Source organism: Neolamprologus brichardi, chromosome 12, assembly GCF_056152115.1.
Source record: "Neolamprologus brichardi isolate AB-2024 chromosome 12, ASM5615211v1, whole genome shotgun sequence".
Taxonomy (NCBI): Eukaryota; Metazoa; Chordata; class Actinopteri; order Cichliformes; family Cichlidae; genus Neolamprologus; species Neolamprologus brichardi.
The window spans coordinates 35,164,994-35,190,333 of NC_142115.1; the positions used below are offsets into that span (position 1 = coordinate 35,164,994).

Sequence of the window (25,340 nt, forward strand, 5' to 3'; positions counted from 1 at the left end):
TAAAACAACGTCCTACTTACTGTCCGACTTCGTAGAGCTTCGGGGCGGGACACAGCAGGTAGTCGTTACGCACCGTGCTCGGCTTCTCAGCTGGAAGACATAACAAAAAGTTTTATTATTAACTTTGCAGATTGTTTAATGAGGTAAGCACGGATTACGGATTGTAACAGTATCTGTTTATGTATCTGTGCTTGTTCTGTCTACACAGTCAAACATGAAGGAAACCCTCGATCACTACGGTGTAACACAAAACCATCACGAATCCATTTCAGCTGCTCTGGTGTGATTTAAAACACAACAGGTCCACTAGAGCAGAGGTCTCCAACCTTTTTTGCGCCATGGACCGGTTTATGCCCGACAATATTTTCACGGACCGGCCTTTAAGGTGTCGCGGATAAATACAACAAAATAAAACTAGTACCGGTACCAAAAAAAGAAGATTTATTCATAACACACGTGAAAAGACCCAGGGACACCGAGTAAATGATAAAAACGATAACAAAATAACGCTGAAAACCGATAAAAACCCTGAAAACTATACATTTCACACCTGAGCCTCAACTCTCGTGGCCCGGTACCAAACGACTCACGGACCGGTACCACTCTGAGGCCCGGGGGTTGGGGACCGCTGCACTGGAGGACCAAAAACAAGACAAAATTTTTGATGGTGGTGGACACAGACCATTGCTCTCTCCTCACCTTCCTGACCGATTGTTCTCTAGTTCTGGTCTACTGGTAACACGAGATGGTAACTGTGTCCAGTACAGGTTGGGTTTGCGGTCTCGCCCAGTATAGTCTCAACAGTGTGCAGCAGAGCAGTAGTTACATAAGGAGAGCTGGAGAGGGGCAGCATCAATCCAACAGTAAGACAGGTATCTGCTGCTTTGTGAGAGGAGGAACAAAAGCAGCGCTGCCAGAGCCCCACAGGATGACCTCCGCTCATGGTGACCCTGCCAGTTCTGCAGTTCTCTGGCAACCAACAGCCTTCTGTGAGCCTCTGTGTTATCCTCCTAACACCCGAACTCTTCCACAGCATGCATTTTTAATTTCTCTTTGATATTTGGTCACATTGGGGCCCAATGAATGTAAAAACAAAGAATTACCAGATTTTTTTTTTACCTTATTTTTGTTTTTAAGAAAAATGAGAGCCACATATGAGGATATTTGTTAAAAATTTTGATAGAACAGTAGCAGTATAATGTCCTCATAAGCAGAGATGAGCAGTACTGTAATTTGATTACTTTTTTCAAGTAACGAGTAAAGTAAGGGATTACTATTGCAAAAACGGTAATTAGATTACTGTTACTTTCCCGTAGGAACGCTGCGTTACTGCGTTACTAAAACTGTGATTTTTTGCAGAATGTCTCATGACAGTGACGTGAGCGAGTGCGACGTTCGTGAAAACAGCTGTGTGCAGATCAACAATGGATAATATATCGAGTGCAGAGAGAGTATGAGCGTGCAGCGTTTAAAGCGTGGAAGTACTGACCTTACTTTGAGTTTATTCCATAAAAAGTGACAAAAACATTAGTGTCCGTTGTGCGTGGGAAGAAAACTTCTTTTTACAGCGAAAAAACCCCTAAACTTCCAAACAAGCACCGAGTAGCTACGACGTAATGGGAAACTCACAGAGAAACTCGCGGATTCTTCCACTGACCGCTGCAGCACACCTGCACCAGGGTAAACCTCCGCCTGCCCCACTCCTGCTTTACAGGTGAAAATAGAGCAACAGGACCACTAGTCTTTGACTTTGTTTATTTTCTGCTGTGTTTTACTTGCATCTATTTGAAAGACTGAGTGTAAACACAAAATATTTTATGTGCTGGAATGTGCAGAAAACAGGTTTAAATGTTAAACTAATTTCTTCCAGTCAGAGAATGGTGCATATAATTAAATTTTTGCTTGATGCATAAAGTTAAAAGATTAAAACTAATAAAACAAGTTTTAAAAAGAGACTTTTCCATTTGATTACATTTTGTATGATGGATTATGTAGAAAAAGTAGAATTGGGCTGAAAGATCTATCGCTTTATCACCTATTCAGGTTGTAAATCGTGTTTTTAAAAAGTAACTAAGTAATTAATTACTTTTGAAAATAAGCAATCAGTAAAGTAACGGGATTACTTTTTTGGGGAAGTAATCAGTAATTAGCCACTGATTACTTTTTTCAAGTAACTTGACCAACACTGCTCGTAAGTGGATATCAGGCCCTTGTAGAGCAAAATTGAGTATTTTGGTCTAAATAACCAAAATGTGATGTCCACATATGTGGACGGCAGGTCCTAGGAGGTTAAATAGATCTGTATCTATCCCATTTGAATAAAAATCAGTGATATTTTCACATTTTAACTGATTTGTATTAATGAACATTTCTTCTATGCTCAGGATTTTTTATCCTATGAGATTTTGGAGCTGGGACTCGATTGGGCACAAAATAAAATAAATAATTGGATTATAATCTGAGAGCGTTCATCAGCACAGGTTGACAAAAACCTGAAGCGTCACAGAGGTCACTCTGATGATTGAAACTTGTTCCTCCTTTTCTACAGAGGGATCCAACTGGTTTGAGTGAAGCATCTGCTTCACATATGTGCCGTGTTCCATAGCTGCCATGATGCTTGTCCATAATTATAAGGTGCCCCACTGTTAAAAAGGTCTGGACTGAACACATGCAAAAGCCAGTAAGGGAATAAATAGCCCCAAGTGGGCGAATGTGAGACAGCCTAAACTGAGAAAGGACTAACAGGAAGACATCTGCTAATGGCCGCTTCCTAAATCAGATGAATTTATGTTTTAAAGGGAAAAAATATGTTCCAAGTATTTTAGTCAAGTTGAAATGTTGAAAATCAAAAATAACTTGTCAAGGATGGAAGTGTTGTCATTGGCAGTCACCGATCCCACAGATCCCACGGCCAAATGAGAGCTTTAAAAGATTGGCTCTAGGTGCCAAATCCCGTTTGCTTCCTAAAAAAAGGATTTCTTATCAGAACAGACTGCAAGCACAAAATAAGGAGCGCGGTGACCTACTGTACATCCCCCCCTTCCTTCTGTTGAATTCAGATCATTGAGATGAGTGAGATAACAGACATGTCCGGGCCGGGTTTGTTTTGCCGTTTCCGACCTCTGAAGATTTTCCAACACATACTGTATTCCATGTCTGTGTCGCTCACGTTACGTCCTTAAAAGACAATAAATCCTCATTGTTTTTCCACTGTAAATGAACACACATAAGATCCATTCATAGCAGTGGAGAAAGAGGGTGGAGTGTCTGTTACTGCGAGCGTGGCTCTGGGGAAACCTTTAATCAGAGTGCAGACAGCTATTTCAGGATGCAGCGCACAAAAACGTTCAACACAATTTGCTGAGCTCAGTGCAGATGGAACACTTACTGTTTGCTTTTAGGGCATTGCTGAGATTTTGGGTTAGTCTGCAATTATTATTGAAAGTTTTGGGTTATTTTCCAAATTTTGGGAAGAAAAATGTCCACAGTACACATTTTAAGGTTTGGTGGTTGCTTTGTTCTTTCCCATGTGAACCTTTTGTCCCATCTGCCCTCTTCTCTTTCCCCTCTAACAACAGATGGAAGCCCCTCTCTAAACCCAGATCTGCTGGAGGTTTCTTCCTGTTAAAAGGGAGTTTTTCCTTCCCACTGTCGCCAAGTGCTTGTCCATAAGAGTTCATATTATTGTTGGAGTTTTTCCCCATCATTGGTTTTTACTCTGCAATATAAAGTCCTGTTATTGTTACTGTTATCTGATTACTTTTTTCAAGTAACGAGTAATAAGGGATTACTATTGCAAAAAAAGTAATTCGATTACTGTTACTTTACTGTAAGCATGCTACGTTACTGCGTTACTAAACTGTGATTTTGTTTGTGTGCGACATTCGTGGTAATGGACGTGTGTAGCTCAACAATGGATAATATGTAGAGTGGGAGAGCGAACGACCATGCCGCATTTAAAGCGTGGAAGTAATCACATTACTTTGAGTTTTGATTCTGTAAAAAGTGACAAAGACATTAGCGTCCGCTGTTCACTCTGCGTGGGAAGAAAACTTCTAAACTTCTGAGCAAGCACCGAGCATGCTGCCACAGGAATGTGGACTTCACAGAGAAACCCCCGGATCCCCCCACTGACATGACCGCTGTGGCACCGGGCAAACCTCCACCCGCCCCACTCCTGATAAACAGGTGACAATAGATTTCAGAGCGACAGGACTCTTAAATCTGTTGCTGAATCTTTGATTTTATTTATTTTTTGCTGTGTTTTACTTGCATCTATTTGAAAGAGTGTAAACACAAAAACATTTTTACTTTATATGCTGGAATATGCAGAAAATAGGGTTAAATGTTAAAGAATTTCTTCAGGTCAAAGACTGTTGCATATATTTAATTTTTGCTTGATGCAATTCGCATAAAATTAAAAGATTTAAACTAAAAAAAACTATTTTTAAAAGAGGCTTTTTCATGTGATTACAGTTTTTATGATGTGAAAAAATAGAACTGGGCTGAGAGGTCTATTGCTTTATGACACACTCAGGTTGTGTATCATGTTTTCAAAAAGTAACTAAGTAACTAATTACTTTGAAAACAAGTAATCAGTGATGTAATGGGATTACTTTTTTAGAGAAGTAATCAGTAATTAGTTACTAATTACTTTTTTCAAACAGTTTGACCAACACTGTTTGTCAGCACATAAATAAAGAAGACATTTCAGGAGACATGACGTGAGGACAATGGTCCTGCCGTGTGAGCAACGGGAAGATTCAACTCAATTTAATTTTGAACCCTTTAGTCAGAAGATTGGGAAACATATTTACTGACAGGAGCAAAGAAATACGGGTCATGCAAAGAAAATATTTCTGTACAAAAAAGACTGGATGGACAGATTGTGGTAGACAGCCACATGATATTGTCTTCATAAAAAATTCCTTTGCGGACATGCCGACTTCCTCTTTATGATTTTCAACTTCCCTGGTAGTTTTTTTAAAACCACGAGCAAAATTTAAACTTACGACACAAATGTAAAAATACAAATCCGAGCAAATATTTGCAAAAGTTTTAGATGTGAATGTGTTGTCAGCTTAGCAGCAACGATTGCTCGGTTGTGCAGGATGTTACGAGCTCGTCAGGACATCGTTCTGGTCACAATGTGGCTTCAGCAGTTAATTAAAGGGGAGTTACTGTCCTATGATTGGAACCTGTGTTGTATATTTCAAATTATTAATCAATAACTGTGCAGAGTTGAATCCTGCATGCTCACCATCAGTTTACTGCACAGACCAGTCCACGTAAGTCCAACACAGTGAGTTATGACATCAAAAGACTACATGGTGTATGTATATAAAGCTTTTACTCTGGGTTTTCTCCACTTACTGAAGGTTTGCTGGCCAACTATGAAGCTGCAGACGACGCCCTCATTGCTGCGTCCGATCGCAAAGCCGTTCCCTCTGAGGACGATATCAAAGGACTCTGTGGAATGTAAACACACAGCAGACGAGCTCGGAGGAGGAATTTTAAAAGTCTTCGCCTTTCTTCTGATGGCCTCTCATATGACTTTGCACGACCAACATTAAAGTTTTACTTGTCTATGAGCAGGCTCGACACAGTTGGAAGGATGTCATTGTTTCATTCAGCACATGTGGAGGATAAATCGACTTGAGTTCCAAAAACTTGATCAGGATTCACTTACGATTCACGCAGACGCTGGAGGGCTCCACGCTCAGGATCTCTGTGCACGATCTCTTTAATATCTTGAGGATAACAGGAAGGGGAAATGAAATGCAAACATTACTGCTTGAGGGCTGAGAATAAATACATCAAGTCCTGGCCGTTATCGACTCTGTCAAGTTTAGAAAACAGATTAGAGCGCAACACCTGAGAAGTGTCTTGCTCCTCTGGACCTGCAGGCTAAAGGAGAGCGCTGAATATCAGCGGTGAGGAGAACAGGAGGTAGAACAGCAGCTGTGTCAGCTTTTATGGGAAAATTATGCAAGACTATTACTGTTCCTCACTTCGATTAAAAACCTCGGGGATCCTGCATTACCATATAAAGAGCCTGTGTGAGCCCACTGTCATGGAGCCGCACTATCGCCTATGATTCAATAAATCAACAAAGGACAAACTATGCAAATCCCAGTACACAGTCAGTAAAAAGAAGCATATTAACTGCAATAAAGGACACTTGAACCTTTCATTTGATGTTGGGTTAGACTTCAATCTGAGAAGAGGAAGACGGAAGTGTTTACAGCAGCCTTATTAAATACGACGGTTTGATATGGAATTGTTAAAAGGGGAGAGGGTTGTAGATGACAGCTGGGAGGGAAAAGGATCTGCTGCTGTTCCTCTGTGCCACTATTTTCCCGGTCTAATTACTTCGTTGGCAGTGCGATAGAGAAAAAAAAAAGGGGGGAAATAAAAAAAAAACAACAACTGACTGTTTGCCTCCCTAAGCTTAAAATAATGGGAGGACCTCAGGAATTACACTGTTTTTCCATCTCGTGAAATTTTCCACTTGAAGAAATTCCATCTCGCACATACAGAAAAATTTCACTCTTCAAGAAAATTTGGTAAATTGTTTGAGTTACAGGATCCACAAACTAGATCCTCGGTGTTTTGAAGATATTAAAATATAAGCTTCGAATGCTGAGATTAGAGGCCTCCGTTTGCTTCGACTCAAACAGCAGCTATTCATTTCTCTGGGATCTACTGACAAACATTATTTACGGGCTGCAGAGGGAAAAGGAGGCAGACGTCCAAATACCCAAAGTCATCCAAATATCTCAGCCAGTGTTGTAACTGGCGGGGGTTTCTGCAAGGATGAGGCTGGTCTAATCGCTTTCTGGAAATAATTAAGTGGAAAGGTTCATATGGCGATGAACTTTTTGTCATATGCATTATTTTGCAGTAAAGCGCCACAAGATAACAACTAATGGTGCAGAGTTTAACAGTAGTAGCAAAGGACGTTACTGATAGCAGTTGGATTTGGGGCTTTCCCAAAAGGCCTGCAGCTCAGACAACAAAGGGCCAGTGCAGAAGAAATAAACGAGGGTGCAGAAACTCGACTTTGCTGAGCTTTTTCCTGCGACTTTTATCATGCTGGTCACAGAGGCGGGGTGGATCCTGCAGCAAAAGGCTGCACAGATGATCTCAAATCCTCAAAATCCAACAGAGAAGCAAGAAGGCCAACTAGTCAGGAATCCAGTATTAGTAATCGGAGAGGAATGCTCCTCGTTTCATTTGGATGCTGGAGGCGTCACTGCGCTCAGCTCCTCTCCTGAGGGGACGAGCTTTTTTGTTGTTGTCCTGGACTTTCTCGGACAGGCTTTCAGACGCTTCGGATGACGGTTGGAGTGTCTCGAGACCACAAAACACACGCACATGTGCCTTTAGTGGCAAGAGTGGCCTGTGAACAAAGCTCTCTTTCTGATAGAATAAACAGACTGAAGCATTTTCTTCAAAATATGAGTAATCATGTTCACCCTTCACCCCAAAGTCTTTTATCTTCTAATCTTAACTATTCCAAACTGGGTGTCTGTACTTCTTACAGTTGACAGGATTCTTGGACTTACACATGAGAACATTTTCATCTTTGTGGTTACTCACACTCAACAACAATTACAGCTGCTTTCAATGAATCGTGGCTGCACATGCACGAGCGAGACTCTACTACCAGCAGCTGCAGTGCTTAAATTAAAAGCTTTACATGTTTCTGTGTCTAAATAAACTATAAAATTAACACATTTATAAAGAACTGGCGTGAAGTATCTCCATCTTACCCGTTTATTTTTGCATTCACAGACAAAGGTAGAAAGCAGCACTTTCCTGTAAATCACAGTCGTTTTAAAAGTAGAGCCATCAATCACAGCTCGGGGTTCTTTGCATCACGCAGAAACAAGTCGCACCCTTTGGCTTTGTGTGCTTCCAGCTGCACGTCTGACAGCAACATTTAGCTCTGCTCTTTTCCTAAACACCGCTGGCCTTTTCAGCTCATGTAAGTCCAGCTCGGGTCAGAGTGCTCTGCAGGACTCTGGGCTCAGACTCATGTGAAAACGTTGCCATACAAACCCCCACCTTGGCTGACAGCATTCAGGCTAAAAGCTGCAGCACATGGAAAGTATAACTAACTGGCTGGCAGAGGATGAGGCGGCTGTTTGTGAACGTTATTTAAACACTGTTTAAGGGACTCTCGCTCTCGGAGGGCGACTCGCTGATTTCTGTGGCTTACACCAGCTTTTATTTTGAAAAATCATCTAAAAACTGAGAATTAGCTCTACTGAAGCCCTGCTGCTGCACTCGCGCCTTGTGACACAATAAAAAACAGCGTGAAGCGGATGCTATATGGACAGTGACTACTTGTTCCCATCCCAGCGTGTAATTTGCGACAGAGCGGCTGAGACATTTCCGTCTTTGTGTGCAAAATGAGGACACAACGACCAGTTATTTCCACAGACATTTTCCAAACAGCGTAGCAGGAAGTCCACTGAGGTTTTGCTCTAATTTGTGAGAGATGTCAACGAAGCCAAAGGAAACAACTTTACTCAATTGCTGAATTGACAAACAGCGTGCACTATGTTAGCAGCTGAGCTGTGCTCGCATACGGAGAAGAGATGTTTAGAAAACACAGCTTGTTAGTCGACAGCACGAACGACAAAGCTACCTCACAAAGACACAAAAAAAAGAGACGTCAGGCAAACTTACAGAGTTGATAATGCCTTTGAGAGCGTGGAAGCCATCTTTGACAGGAAACACATGGTCTTTGGTGTCCGCAATTTCAGCAAGCTGTTGGTATCACGAAAGAATGGAGTAAACAGGGAGCAGTGCTGATTTAACACGGCTTTCTTCTTTTTCTCTTTTCCTCTTTATGACTGAGCTCTGTCTTTCCCTTCATATTATGGGCAGGAGGAGACAAACAGATGGCATGACTGTGGCAAACACTTTGCTCAACTATAAAAAAAAAAAAATTGCAGCACAAATTGGGAGCAACATTGCCATTGTTTTTGACTTAAGTTCTCATCAAAGGATCGGTTACCAATGGTTACAAGGGACAGGCCACCATGTTGGAAGAGTGACAGTAAAAGTGCAGACAGCGCTGAGCGTCGGTGACATTAGAGGGGAGAGATTCTTGACGTCACTTTAGGATATGAGCACAAACTCATCGTTTGCTACGGAGACAAATAATAAATACAATAAAAATAGTGTGAACGGCGCGAGGAGCCAATAAGCGATTTCACAGCCAACAGAAATGGTGCTTTTACTCCACAGTTTCTAATGACAACAAATGCTCACAGTAAGCCTTAATAGTTACACTCCTGTGTGCTCTGTACTGCTTAATATAATCGCCGGCGACACGCTAAATCAACCTTCCTCAGGCTTAATAGTATAAACACACTTTAACTATTCCTGTATGATCACACGTTCATTTACTGTGCATTCGTTTATTTTCTGGTCATATCGCTAGTATCAAGTTTTTTTTTGTTGATACTTTTTATTTATTTATTTAGGAACATTTTTATGCAGAAAAAAACAAAAAAGACAAAATATTATGAGGTCATGGGAAGACAATATATGCCCGTGTATACAGCTCCACATCCACACATACATATATCAATACTTTGGTATTGCGAGTTCTATGCATTAAAGAGTGCTGCCACAATTTGTAAAGCCCAGCCATTTTCTCCAACGTCTCCTCCCCAAGTCTCCAAGAGTCGCAGGGTGAAAGTCATACATGCCATCAATTGCTTGTATCAAGTATTTGTAATGTAATTAACCTCAATTTAATGTTATTTTAAACTTCAGAGTGGTTTAAATTTCTACGCCTTCTTTAATGTTGTGAAAAACAAACACATGATGAGTCAAAAATATTAGTGTGCACCCTCTTTATGCACCCTCTCAATCTACAAAAGGAGGCTTGTCCAAAAATATGAAAAGTATGAAAAGTAATAACTGATCATGCAATCAAAAAAAAGAGTAAATGTTTAAATATCATGTCCTAGAAAGTCATGTACAGTATTCCAACTTATGTTAACTTATTCCCGACCACTGGGAATGAAACTAATATTACCCTGTAAGACCCAATCCAACAAAAAACAGGCAGAAAATTCTGATTTTTTGGAAATGAGATTATAACAAATCCAATTTTCTTTTCTGTATGATATATTTTTATTAAATATTTTTTGTATCACATTTGATATTTTGGGCGTTTTTGGCAACTTTTTGTTGCCAATGTTAATTTTGTTGTTAATTTTAATGTTAATAAAAAACAAACAAAACAAAAAAAAGAGTTTTGTCCATAACATTTTGAGATTATGGCAAGTTTTGATCATTTAGATGAGATACAGGTCTCAGAAAGTCATCTATCAAATATGCTACAAAGGGCATTGTAGGGTTAAGATCAACACCTGAGTGATTTAAGATGAGAACTGGTCACACGTACGAGTGCAAGAAAAAAGCTTTGGATTAGACGGATTTCTGCGCAGATTATTCATGAATTGTTTGGGTTTTTTTAATCTAATTCACAATAACATGCTGCAGGCTGGGGGAAAAAGCGAGCCGTTATGCTTACAAGTTCTCCACGAGCTGCTTGGACTGAGGTGTTCCTAATAATCACAGGCATACAAAGTCTGGTTACTTTTCTTGAGAATAGCTGGGTGGCATAAACCAAGCTTTGATTACAGCAGCTTTCACAAAAGCACCACAGAGACGCGAGAAGCTGGAAAAGTCTACAGAGGAATTTCTAATGAAGCGAGTGTTTATTAATACAAACATAAAGTGTCTACAAATGGAAGAAATCCAGTGACGCTGCTGCTGTTAGCGGTGGCGATCCTGAACAAACCAAACACTATAAGAAAGGAACCGAGGGGTCGTGTCTGCAGTAACTGACACAGACCAAAGGAAGCTTTGCAAATAAATACTGCAGAATCTCAAGTTTCAACGAATGAGACTAAAGCTGGGCTTTCCTGTAAAAGGCTGTACAGTGGAGGACTAGAGGAAGTGCGCTCTGCATGACAGAGGCAGCATCATGGTTTGGTTTTGCTGCGTCCTCCTGCTCCTTGAAATCGATGCGTAAACACTGAATTTACAATTTGATCGAGCTGACAGGGATGAAGACATCCCAGAAATATGTCCAAAGCTCCTCCACATCATCAAGTAGTTATACGAAGCATTCAGAAAGCATAACTATTTACATGTTAGAAGTATTTTCAGCTGGTGTTTGTCTATAATAACAGAAGAAGAATCAACAACATTTTAAGAGTAATCGATGCAGATTCCTGGAAATTCCAAAGACTTCATATGTTCCCTCAACTGTACATCCGGAGTTCCTGACAAGAACTGGAGCTTTAGGTCACGAAGACTCTGTTCTCTGCTTTAATGTAAATTATTATTATTTTTCCGGCCACCTTCAAGCCTTTAAAAGGTGAAAGTTTGACAGCGAGAACATGTTTAGGTGTCCTACTACTTCACTTGGTTTTTCCGCACAGGTAAAAGCACTGATGATGTTTACCTTTTCCTGACACTCTTCCAACACGCCAATGTGTCTTACACCAGAACCGGAATCACTGAGCACACATTCAGCGACAGACTCGTCTTATGTTTAGATTAAGACTAAAGCCCTCTTACCTGCTGCTCATCAAAGTCTTTGATACCCACACAGTAAACACGAGCGCCATATTTCCTCGCTTCGTGAGCCTGCAGTTCAAATAAATGCGTGGATGATGTGCAACAGGTTGAAATTTCAAAAAAGAAAAACAGAGTGCAAATAAACAGATGAACAGATACTTCTGCAGATGAATAAGTTAAAAAAAAAGGGTTTTATTTTCTGAATGAGGAAAAATGCAGAGTTTAATTTTAAACTACGCTGAGGTAAGAAAGCAAGGGAAGGGGGGGGAGACAAGCTACATTTAGAGCTGTGGTCAGAATGAAAATCACCTGCTTTACAGTCAGTTCGTGAACATAAACTGCAAGCTTCCCGTCTGTCAGAGCCAGGATGATGCTGGAGGACTTGACCGACTGTTGCTTTATCTGCTCGTTGGCCTGCAGGACCAGATTGGTGACGAGCATTTGATCAGATTTGTGTTTTACGATTACTTTACAAAGTAAAAGGAGAGAAAACGAACCTGTTCGATTCCCTTGTGCATATACGTTTCACCTGCTGGAGTCACGTCTTTCAGAAGCCGCAGACCTTCTTCAATCTGGTGTCTAAAAACGTTGACGACATAAAGAAACGCTTAGCGGCTCACGCCACGTGTTGACACCGCATCAAATTTCAGCGTGTTCTCTGGCAGCACTGATGTGTAAAATGTCTTTACAGCAGCTACATGATGACACTCACTATTCTGACCAACATCAGCTTTGTTGACTGCGATATCGTCATTACAGCTACGCTACTGTTCTTGTTCTTCGCATCGGTTTTGCTGTTTGGCTTAATGTTCAAAGATAACAAAGACATTTCCAACATCTTTAAAAACCACTTATTTTATTCTTCATAATAACAACTCTCAGCATCAGCCATGTTCCAAAATGTTTCCAGTGCAGATGCCAGTGTCTTTCCACGTCATCTGTGCATCCCCTGTTTTCTTAATCTGATATTAAAAAGTATTAAAGTATTGTCTAAAGTGTATTTATGTCATTTTTTAAAATAGTGCTAAATTTAGATATGGTTTTGATGACAGTGCAGATAAAAATACGACAGTAAACCACTTGCCAAATTATTTATACCCTAAAGTGGTAAAAACCAAAAAATGAAAGACACTTAAAAATGCGTTTATTATTATTATTTGTCAAAGTATTTAATATTAATTTAAAGAATTGGAATTCAGATCAAGTAAATAAACATTTTTCCTTTTCTTGGGTGAAAATGTTAAATCAGTAGTTATCATGCAGATCATCGATCCTCACATTTGAGCTTTTTAGGATGATGAAAATGTGAAAATGCTCAATTCCAACATTAATATATAAAACCCTTCTGCAATTTTAATTAAAAAAGAAGCAGTTATGCATGAAGTTACAGTTACCACTTTATGCATAATGCACCTTATATATGTATTTACATGTGCATGTATATGCACATGTATATATATACATATATATATTAGGGGTGCAACGATACACAAAATTCACGGTTCAGTTCGATACTTTGGTGTCACGGTTCGATATTTTTTCGATACAAAAAAATGTTCATGCTTTTTTAATTTGTCATTTATTAAAATTATAAATATATATTTTAACTCAAAAGTACAGTTTTTAAATGTAATGTTGCTGAAATAACAAAGTAATAAAAAATAAATCTATCTGATGGAGAAATCACTCATCTTTGGAAAAGAGAGTTTATTACAGAGAAATGTCTCTTTCCAAAATAAAAGCTATACTATACGCTTCTTCTGGGCTATATTCTCAGCAGCATATTAAACATATCAGGTCCCCATAAGGAGAATCATGTGCTAACGGCTGTCTAAATGACTCGGGTAAAGCTTGTAGCATGCGTGCTTGTTGTTTTTGTCTGCTTCCACTTGTCTTTGCACTAGGATGATGTCGAGTAAATGTGCAGTCATATTCGTTGTGTTCCCACTAGTGCTGTCAGCCTTAATCTGAAATGACGTTAACGCCACAACACGGCAAATCTCCGTTAACGAGCTACCGTGGATCGCCCCGTGGGTGGGGCTGGACTGCGTCAACACGTTAACGAGCTAACTACGCTAACGCACTAGTTCCCACCAATGTAATTGAGCATTGCGTGGCACATCCGACATACTGTTTTACTTTTGTCCATGACGTGCTTACCTTCAGGGTCATACTTCACATGAAAACCAAAATAGTTCCAAAGGCCAGATCTGAATGAGGGTGGAGGAGGTTCAATTTGCCATGTTGCAACGAGCTTAGCTTCTGTCTTGCTAGCTTGCGCTGCGCTCGGTGGATCTGCGCTCGACAGTGCAGCCTAGGCGGAGTAGTCGAACGCAGATCCACTGAGCGCTCAACACAGACAGCACCGTCAGAAGAAAAGTTGATAAAATAAATAAAAAATTTTGTATTGTTCATACACATGCCTACCGAGCTGAAAGCACTGTATCGAATGGTTCAATATCAATACGAGTATTGTTGCACCCCTAATATATATATAAATATATATATATATATATACACCCCTAATATATATATATATATATATATATATACACCCCTAATATATATATATATATATATATATATATACACCCCTAATATATATATATATATATATACCCCTAATATATATATATATATATATATATATATATATATATATATATATATATATATATATATATATATATATATATATATACATATTAGGCTTGATTTGTATACATATGTATACAAATCAAGCAAGCAAGCATATAGATATATATGTATATGTGTGTGTATATTTAGTGAGTACAGTGTATGTGTATTTGCATATACATGTCTGTGTGCCATTTAGAGTTCACTTCAGAATTCGGTACCTTTCTCCAGTCAGAGGCAGCAGGACTTTGGCTTGGGCAGAGAAAACGATGAACGAGACTCTCATTCTCGGACTGAAAAACAGAAGTGAACAGGGATTCGTTTTAAATAAACAAACAGAAGCAATACTCTAAATGTCTCATTTAGTTGCATGTTTTAAATAATAACAACTAAAATAACCCTGTAATATAATACGTTTTATTATCCCGTACAAAAATCTGCACTTCTGTCCTTTGTCGTCTTTACCAAACGATCGCGGCCACAATCAAACACGTGAAGTTCTTAGCCTAGCTGGGAATGTGTCAGTGTGACAGACAGTGTTATATAAAGCTTTTACATGAGTTCAGTTCAGTTAAAGGGAATTAAAGACGCATTAATAACGAACCAAACAGAAGGGGCTCTTTTAATGTCAACTAATATTAGTGGATGACTTAAAGCAGCTTCTGTGGGACTGAGGAAGTGATTAATAAGACAGGAAACATGTTGTGGCAATGAGTCACGCATAAACACACGAACAAACACAAACACACACGCGCACACACACACAGGCGTAAATATAGTATAGAATCTATATATTTTGTACCTGTGACTTTTTAAGGGTGTTAAACGACACGTCAGACACTTTGATGCGTGTCTGACCAAACAGTGTGGCGTCAAGCGTTCGCAGTACAGCCAGCGCTGTTTACATTCAGTACCGCTCTGTCATCTCCGAGCACTCGCTCGCCGCCTCATGAATTATTAATAATTTATTTTCTTAAACAAACATGGCTGGTTTCTGAGTCCTGTACACACCGACGCAGGGACGAAGACATGGCTATGGTGACATTCCCCAAAACTGGGGGCAATAAAATTACATTAGAACTGTAATAAAAGACAGAAAATGAGAAATGAATGAAATAGAATATATAAAACTCCATATTTTCATATATAGATATAAGCTGGATTTTAAAAATGACAAGATCTGACGAGTACTGGGGGAATTATTTAGTTTTAATATTATAAAACAATACTTTTATTTAAGCCAAAATAAACTACAAGTGCATTTCTTCAGTAAGGTTTCACTATAAAATTCAGTTAACAAACCAAAAAAGCTCTAAGTAACCAGCAGCAGGGCGTGACACGTTTTCACTCGTCCTCACTACTGAAATCAATCACAAGGGCGTGATGGGTCGTCGGTTAAAAGGAGCACGAAATATTGAGCAGGCAAATTAAAAATACACTAAACCTTTAGAGAACATCTACAAGGGATTTTTTATTTTAAAAATACTAGTGACGAAACAAATATTTCTGCCAACAGCCGCCTAAAAATATGATTACAAGGACGTGGGTTTGAGAAGAGACCGCATTGAGAGACTTTCATGCTAAAGGTGGCGTTCACTGGAACACATTTTCCTGTTAAATTAAAATAAAGAAGCGCTGGAAAAATAGACGTGTCAGCGTGAGGCTGGTGTCCTACAGTTTAACTTTCCAAGCATCGAGTGTTCGATGGTGTAAAGAAGACCAGACCACAGACAAACTGCGAAACGTCCAAGTCAACTGAAAGACAGAATCTCACACTGCGAGCTTGACCTTAAAGTTTTTATCCTGCGCGATCATAAAGGCAACAGCGACGCGATCGTCCTCGTCACATGTGGATTCAAATCAGCGACACAATTTAGGGTGAAAAACATCGTGTAGCCATGAAATCACAGGATGCCATAAGTAACTAAAGTAAGGGTACTTCTGCGTCGCTTAAACAATACTCGATTACATGCGCTCGGTTACTTCACACCTCTCCGACAGACAGAAAGCACACGGATGCCATCCCACAGAGCGAGTTAAACTTCAGATAATTAAGTGTTTCCTTCAGAGAACCGAAGCCTTCAGAGCATAAGGAGAGGTGCTGATATTTCTCACCCACATGACACATGGCCCAGTCGCGATCCTCCCCCGCAAAAATAGCACAATCTTTAAGCCACACGGCCAGATTTGGCAGGGAGCGGTAGCAGCCGTATACATCCACATCCTGTCTGCAAGTTTCGGGACTCATATGTGGACTAAAAACTAACCGCACGCAAGTCACGGATGAGAAATCGTGGGTGGCGACTTAACGTCGAACTTTAGGTTTTCACTGGAGATGTTATTTGTTACCTCTTTAGCAGTACTGGGATCTTTTCTTATTTCTAAGAAAGACTTGGGATAAAGACGCAGTTGATGCCAAGGACAAATCAGAGGGTGGTGTTGGGTTTTTTTTTTCTTTGAGAATGGTGGAGAGGGGGGGTGATGAAGTAGTCCAGTTTGCTCCACATGGCGGAACAGAAGTGCTCTTGGTGAGCGAGCATTGTTTAGCAGATTGTCCTCATCGCCTTCCAGTGTTCTTTTGCTTTACTGTACATTGTCTGCCTGTCAGCCGTTCTGTGGTGGAAGCAGGGGATAAGTGTGGAGCCGGACCCCCCCTGGTGCAAATGGCCATTCTCACAGCCCAGAAGACTGCTCCTCTCTGCCACCCACTCCCACCTGGTGCCTTTGCTATTTTCTTCAACCAACCACTTCATTCTGGCTGGGTCGCTACCGTCTGTACTGTGCTGGCAGGCGCCGTTTGACTCAAACGTTATGCAAGCTGAACGTTTCAAGCCGGTTTCTGCCGTTTTGTCTTTTTAATGAATTATGTGCAAGACGGATGCCGTAGATTCTGCACAATGATAGTTTGTAAAACAGGTGGGAAGTCATTTAAATCTGTGCAACTGGCTGGAAGTAACGGTGTGAGCGCTTGAGTGATAGATTTTATCCCATAAAACCGCCATGCTGATGTCAAACAGATGTAAAACAGAAGAAAAGGCCTTCTTTTTTCATTCATTTTCCCCCAACTTATTCCTCTTTCTTTTTAAACATCCGTGAGATATGAGAAAACAGGAAAATATCATACTTGCCTCACAAACCGGTCAGTAAGGTTCTTCACAAAGGAATATATCTCACGCCAGTCATTAGCAACGCTTCCAGACCTGAAAACAAGAAAACAACAGTCAGCTCACAGCTCATCAGTTGCAGCAGATTGTGTGCTGGGGAGTAAAATACTGTACAGTATTTGTGCTTTGTACCACAACCACAGTTGGACATTTAACACCAGCCACATGCTGGATAATTGTGCAAAGTCTGTGTACTACAGCAGCCACTTCAGCTGTTAGAATCCTCGAACGTTCACACGAGGCTCGCCTCTCTACAAATGTACTTGGCCAACAGATCTGAAATTTAACAGGAAGTTACCGGGTAGAGGTTGAAGCAACAGAATGCAGTTTAACTTAATCCAGTTAATTTGTGCAGTTTAGTAACGCGGGAGTTCTCCGATGTCTGACAGGCTCACTTCTGCAACCTTTCGTTACACAAGAAGTGCAGAGAAAGATGGAATAAGGTGCAAGAGCTTGTTCTACTGTCTTTGTCTCATTAAAACTAATTAAGAGTTGGTAATTGCCAAAAACGACACATAAATTTTCCAAGGTGGGTGTGAACCTGTAGCCCTTGGCCCCTCTCACCCCTCAGTAAGTTGGTCTGACCACATTGAACGAAGTGTGTAAAATGTGCCCTTGATGTAACGACAAAGAGGTAATTAAACCAATAATTACAATTCTATGTATGTACGGAGAACATAAAAAAGAAGAGTTTGACCGTTAGGAGGCTCATCTTTCATGCCACCTCTTTCTCCTCCCTGCTGCCCGTAGACAAGGTCACACAGCGGAGGAAGGAGGCAAGAATAAAGAAGAGTTTTACTCTACTTTGACAACGCTGGTGACTCTGCATATATTTAAGTGAGTTCTTTGTGGCTAAACATTGGTTTAATAGTTAAAGGGATGAGAATCAGCTCTGGAGGATCTCAATGTCATCATCTTTGTTCAGTGCGATGCTTGGGTTTAATAACTCATAGCGGGCTGGAGTAAACAAACATGTTTTAAGTTGTTGTCATTTTTGGTTTTATAAAAATTATAATGAGAAAATTTGAATGTTTATTTGCATGAAGCTCCCAACTTAATCTACTTATGTGTTCATAACAATAAAGACATCTTATTCTGAGTGTTTTCTGTTTGGTGCATGAATATTTGGGTTTGCTCTTATAAACTGGTGCCAAATTTCACAAGATTAGTTTGCATATCTTGATGCATGCTCAATCATCCAGGTTAGTAAATCCCAAAAGTTGATTCTGTTCATCTGGACGTAACGTTTTGTGGGAGTTTCGTCACTCATCCAGGTGACTTCTTCAGTCTCAGCTGACTGTAGGTTTCCAACCTTATAAACAGTACATTTGCATAATGACTGAAACCAGCCCACTGATCAATCCTGGACAGGGAGGAACGCTGGTTTGAGTGCGGAGTCAAGGAGGCCATTTACGTGAAAAGGGAAAGACCATCTCTGAATCGAAGAGGAGGCCTAAGGGTACATCTTTTGCCATCTTACAATGCTGTGATTGCAGCCATTCCCCAACTCTCTGTGAATGGTACTCATGGCCATTGATCAGTGGTTGTTGATCAATGGTCATGAGAATTTGCATAATTAAGATTAAGGAACTGACCTCACAGCCCATTGTTCCTTCAGTGGGCTGGTTTCAGTCATTATCCAAATATAGTGTTTATAAGATTGGAAACCTGCAGTCAGCTGAGACTGAAGAAGTCACCTGGATGAGTGACGAAATGTTTCTCCCAGAAAACGCTACGTCCAGATGAACAGAATCAACTTTTGGAGATTTACTTACCTGGATGATTGAGCATGCATCAAGACAAAGAATAAAGTAACTTAACGTTATAACTCATCAGGACCTGCACAACACTGTCATGCAACAAAACTCAAAAAAGTGAGATGTTTTATCTTGGGTCGAGCTTCTAAACCAGGTAACTCTACTGTTTGCTCTTCCTGTGATATGGAGTCTAACTAGCGAGCGCTGCAGAGTCATTAGCTGTTAGTCAAAGGAGCTTGCAAAGAAAAGCGCCTGGACTTCTTTAAGTTGCTTGAAGACGTTTCACCTCTCATCCGAGAAGCTTCTTCAGCTCTAAGGTCAAATGGTGGAGAGTCCCAGATATAAACCTAGTGGGAGTGTCCCCCCAAAGAGGGACAAAAGGACCCCCTGATGATCCTCTAATTTTGACCTTAGAACTGAAGAAGCTTCTCGGATGAGAGGTGAAACGTCTTCAAGTAACTTAAAGAAGTCCAGACGCTTTTCTTTGCAAGCTCCTTTGACTACGATGACCTGGATGACTGAGAACCTTCTCAGACATTAGCTGTTAGTATCTCCTCCTTCAACCTGTTTTGATTAGCTGGTGTGTTGTTGCAAGAATCTTCTTGCTTTTGGAGTTTGCAGAGGTCGCTCTCATTATGTTGAGCTATGCTACATATTAAATAAACTATCTCAGAATGATTTAACAGGCTGGAAATACTTGAATTTTATGTTCATACATCTTTAAGGCTAATACAGCTCCATGTGGAGTGTGCTCTATCCACTGTTAGAAACCATTTCAATCAGTGTTTGCTTTTCTTTGACGTCACACTGAGGATGTACAGGTTGGTTGCCAAGTGTGAATGGAAAAAGATGACAAGTGAGGCTAAAAAGTGAAGCTAGTGCAGAAGTGCCACCAACCATTCTATCTAATGGCCTGCAGTGGTGACTGCACTACTGGAAGTCTATGGGAAAGTAGCTCTCAGTTCTCTTGCTCTGTACTTTCAGTGAACACTTTCCCGATGGGTTTTTGGACTCAACTGCTAGTTTATAAAACAGGAAGCTCACTTGTAAATGTTGGTTCCCTAATAGAGTCCAAAAGGATTATGATTTGTGTTACTGTGTGACTGACAGATGCTCTGAAAAGGGTTTTGAAAGAAAAAAGGAAAGGCAGCGATTGCTGCCGCAAACATTACAGCAAAGTCTTATCAGTTCAACCAGGAAATCCTGAAGTAGAGAAATCGTAGCTGCAGAGATAAAGTAAACTTAGAGATGCTGCAAGCTGACAAGTAACAAACAGTAAAGTTCAGACCTGTTACATTTCAAACATGTCAACTTGCATTTGGAAATCCAACGCATTTGGCAAATTTATAAAAAAAAAAAGAAATGCTGAACAAGCAAAGATGTGTGCACGCTGTCATAATTGTGCCAAAAAACCTCGGTCATCATCCTGTAATTATGCAATTTTATCCAGAGCAGGGTGGGTCAAGCACAAAAGGGCCAAGCGAGCAGTGTTTCAACTCAGCACGATGGCACATGTCCAAGCCGCGGGAGGATGGGATTAAAAACAGTTGCTGTCGAGGCTGTAAACTCTCCTTCGTATACAGGAGGTCTTTTTGCATGGCGCCGCTTCTGCAAAGCAGTTTCGCTGAACCGAATGTGGCTGTGAAGTCTCTGCATGTGTGATGTCTGCAGCAGGGCTGTGAGAGTGCGAAAGACAGGAAGTAATGCAGCATCAACATCTGCTCGAAGCTGCTCGCGCTGGGTTCGTCGGTGCACCATAAGGGTGGTTTCAATGGTATTTGAGGATTAGAAAGATTATATGTGTAAAACTCACACTAGTTAATGCTGTCGCCTAAAAAGACTTAAGTCAAGACTTTAATCAATGATTAAAAGACATTAATTAATTGATTAGAAGATGCTCTGCTGTCATGTCAGATAGCTGTTGCTATGGATACTGAAACAATGAAACAATACAGCAACAGTTGAGAAACCTTCATTCTTCCTCTTCTCAACATTTCAGCATTTCCCAGAACGATAACATTATAAAAACATGTTACTGACCTGTTACCAACTATGTTAACATGTTTAACTACTTTAAACATTAAAGTCTGGTTAACGTTCAGGGTTTCGAAACTACTTGTTCAAATTTGGATGAGGTCACGGTGACGCTTGTGTGGTGGTACGAGTTTGTCACAGTAGTCGCTTCACCACATGCAACCACGAAGCACAGCTGTTCACCACGTAACCAAGACACAGCGTAGAGTATCCTTCACTTGCGCGGTCACAGGCCCGGCTTGATCTCCAGTTCACTTGTAGTTCTTTTCAAACATCTGACCTCAGCCTCGAACATTTATCAAAGCTTTTTTACAGCCGAGCAGCTAAACAGAGAGCTTTTTCAAGTCCTGTCATGAAATCTCCAGAGACATAAACTGTAAACTGCCAACGCATTATAATCATCATCTGCTGTTTTTAATACATCCAAAGTTCCTGCAGCTGCAGACCAACTGAAGGCTCCACATTACATTACAAGGCAATCCCAATTTCCATTTCCACTTTTTAGTTACAGTTAACACTAAAGCTTCACTGAAAACGAACAGGAGATTAGACATGCAGCTGACGACGAGCCAGCTAAACAACAACAGCTGGTTATAAGGTGAAATTATGTCAGCTGAGTCTAAATGCCTGTAAATGACTATTACATCCTCACATTGTATGAGAGTTTATTCGCTAAGTATCCGAGTCCAATACTTCAGAAAGTCGCCTCAAGGCGCTTTATTTTGTAAGGTAGACCAACAATCACATGACCCCTTATGAGCAATCACTTTGGCAACATAAAACTCCCAGGGAGGGGCGGGGCCATCTGCTGCGACCGGTTGGGGAGAGAAGGAAGACAGGATAAAGACCTGCTGTGGAGGAGAGCTTAATATTAATAATAAGTATGATTGGGTGCAGAGAGGTCTATTAACACATAGTGAGTGAGAAAGGTGACTGAGGAAGAAATACATGGTGCATCATGGGAATTCCCCGGCAGCTTACATCTATTGCAGCATAACTAAGGGAGGATTCAGGGTCAGCTGATCCAGCCCTAACTATATGCTTTAGCAAAAAGGAAAGTTTGAAGCCTAATCTTAAAACCTGAATCCTTGGACGAAAGTGAGCTCCACTGACTTCTTTCACAAAGCTTTAAATATTTGCATATTGACAGACGAAACAAACAGCAGACTGACAGCCACTACAGTTGACTGGGGGTCAGAGATGCTTGTCCTACAGTGACCACCATAACTAGGATTATGTACTTGAATTGGGAGGTGGAGGAAAACACAACTTATTGATTGCAATCTGCAAACTTCTGATATCTAGCAATGAGATTTTACACACTGCCTAATTTTTAAGGTACCCAAACCCCTGTGATGCAGCAGCTACAGAAATTGGTGAAGTTACTCATCTATCATCCTTTGTCATGCTGTAATTCATGTGATACATCATTTAAACTGTTGTGCAATTTGCCTTGCATAACTATGTACTCTTAAGCTGCAGTTAGGGCTGACATATTTGCTGTTGTGAGAATGAACGGGATGCTAACACGGTAAATATAACCGTTTATACTTCATCGTCTTCTCCTAAATGTATCAAGAGAATAGAGACTGTTATAGTTCTGGAAAAAGAAAAAGTGATACTGAAGTAGGTTTTATCACACTAGTAAATTCCTGCCAGGATCTCACTGATGTTTTTTTGAGGTATCAGTAGACCTGAACACAGACTCGTGCCGGCAGCTTATTCACTTTGAATATGAACCAGTCTCCACTTGTACCAGATTACAAAGAATTTAAAAGATACCCAGCTAGCCATAACAACACCAAAGTAAGCAAGTGCCAGGAGTGGTCAGTTTGCACGCTGCCATGCACATTCCTTCTTTGTACTGCGAGTTTTGGTACATGAAACTTGTTATCATCTTCAGTGATAAGGTCTTTTACATGCACAGCTTTAAGCACTTTAGCAAAACAACAGTACGTTCAAAGCTCAGGGAGGCTTCATTAGAGCTGACTGTACCCATCAGTCGCGTCGCACACACAAACTTCATTAGTTAGAAATGCAGTTTGAATCCCATCCAAACAACTTGAGTGTTGGAGATGTTACCAGGATGGATGACATCTATGATGCAAAGACTCCTAGCTCTCTATTTGCAAACATGAATTTAAAACATGCGTGGATGTGTGTGTGAGACCAGACTGGACCCTGTTAGCTCCATCACTTCACAGTTGATTATTGTGTTTCAGTTGTATAGTTAACCATAACATGTCAATTCATTTTTATCACAACTCGCTTTTAAAATGGTTTAGTTTGTCACGTTTCCCTCCCCCTGTCCAACCCCACTTCTGTAACATCACATTTTTACCCCAGTCAGCCACATCAGCATGACTGGGGTCTTCCACTGATGTCAACAGATGGGATTCAGGCAGAGGCGCAGTTCAGGCCAGGCCACACCAAACTGCACGTTTGGATGTTAAAACTTAGACTTCATCGCCTGCAAAAACTGCCAACTTTAACATGGAAATCCATGTGACCCCCTGGGGAAATGAGAAATCAGCTAAAACTGACATTCAGAAGCAAAACAGCATCAAATATAAGTAGATTTATTTATTTATTTTAATGTGAAAAATAATTGATAAATAAATGGAATGAGTAGAGTGTATAAAGTCTGCAGTGAAACTAAAGTCAAGAAGCAGGCACCAAGTGGGTCCCATCAGACTTTAAACAACCCTCCCCCCCCCCCCCCCCCCCCCTTTAGGTAAGGCCCTGGCTGTAGCACTTCATCTCCATAACACAGCAGACCTGAGTAACAGTAACACAATGTAAACCTTATAGTGCCACAAATTTATACAAAGTCTGCAAAAAATACAGGATATGTTGAAAACGCATATTCCTAATCAGGTCGCAGATAATCTGTCCACCCTAACCAAACTATCCCCCCACCATCCCAGGGGTGCACCGGCTCGTCCTCCTCCACAGGCAAACACAGGAGTCCGTAACAAAAAGCAGTTAGCATGCTGCTGCAGCGATCACACAGGAGTCATCTAAAGTTCACCACTGCCTGCAGTTTTCACTTACTTGTCTAAAACAAAGTAGAGGTCGTACGCCCCGTGACAGGACGCTTCTTCTGCCCAGCAGGACGAGGCGAACAACCCGAGCAGGAGCACCGCGACCGCCGCCAAAGTCCAGCCGCTCTGTCCGCGCACAAGTTTCTCCTCCGCGGCAAAGTAACGTGACAACTTTTCCCGCATGTTTGCCACACAGAGAAACGATAAGGAGTCGCTGCTCGTTGAGAAAAATCAAAGTTTAAATGAGTTTTCGGGGAGGAGGAGCTGCATGTCCAAAACAACCAAGTTAACAATTTGAGCAACAAAATCAAGGAAATCGCCGTCACGTCACGTCACCGATTAAGTGTGTACATCGTTGTGACTCACTGCTCACTCACATCCTCAATAAAACCAAACCTGGCGAGAAACACGAAAAAACCCCAGACGGAAGAAACCCAAAAAATATCAGCTTTTCCCAAACTTCACCGAGATAAACTGTGAGAACTTTGAGCTTCCTTCAAGGGCTGCTCAAAACTCGTACTGCTGAGTGCTGTAGGCGTAGCTTTACAAAATTAATCGCTTCTTTTCACGTTCCTGCTTCGTTTTACAGATGTGCCCAGAAAAGAGCTCGTGTTGAATTTAACAAAGCTGGTAAATGAAAGAAAGGTGTTTAATAAGCAATTTATTTTATTTGCTTTATTATGTGGTGGAAAGGAATGTTACTGTTACTGTTATTTAAGTAAATTGCGTGGCATTTGTGGTTTTTTTTAGGTTTTTTAATATAAAAATATAAAATGTGCAGTCTAAAAGTGCTCATGTTTCTGAAGGCCGTGCCATCAAATCACCTAATCCTTCATTTTCCTATAGCCTACAGCCTGAACGCTGTAAGTTTCATCACTAAAGGTGTTTTAACCTGGACAAAATGGACAAAATCATAAAAATGTAACCATCAAAGAAGTGACAGGTCAGTCATATAACTTTGATCATCCAGTCAAACCTGTCCTGCCAGTCATTCTGCCCTAATATTACTACAGATCAAACAACCTGCCTGCCTCCTCCCACTGAAATGGCAGGCCCTGATGTTACAACCTTAAAAAAAGAAAAGAAAA

At 40.6% G+C, this 25,340-nt stretch overlaps 1 protein-coding gene across 1 annotated transcript in view; it reads right to left on the bottom strand.

Moving 5' to 3' along the window:
* The window catches only part of antxr2a (ANTXR cell adhesion molecule 2a), a 94,226-nt gene extending 69,457 nt beyond the window's left edge, over positions 1-24,769 (bottom strand). Inside the window, exons 1-10 of the mRNA XM_087849471.1 lie at positions 24,263-24,769; positions 17,382-17,453; positions 14,475-14,546; positions 12,114-12,195; positions 11,926-12,030; positions 11,617-11,685; positions 8,698-8,778; positions 5,690-5,750; positions 5,374-5,469; positions 21-90 (exon numbers count right to left, since the gene is read on the bottom strand). Of these exons, the coding sequence (XP_087705597.1) occupies positions 21-90; positions 5,374-5,469; positions 5,690-5,750; positions 8,698-8,778; positions 11,617-11,685; positions 11,926-12,030; positions 12,114-12,195; positions 14,475-14,546; positions 17,382-17,453; positions 24,263-24,435 (881 nt within the window). The 5' untranslated portion in view covers positions 24,436-24,769. The remainder of the gene's footprint in view (positions 1-20; positions 91-5,373; positions 5,470-5,689; positions 5,751-8,697; positions 8,779-11,616; positions 11,686-11,925; positions 12,031-12,113; positions 12,196-14,474; positions 14,547-17,381; positions 17,454-24,262) is intronic.
* Between the last annotated feature and the right edge of the window lie 571 nt (positions 24,770-25,340).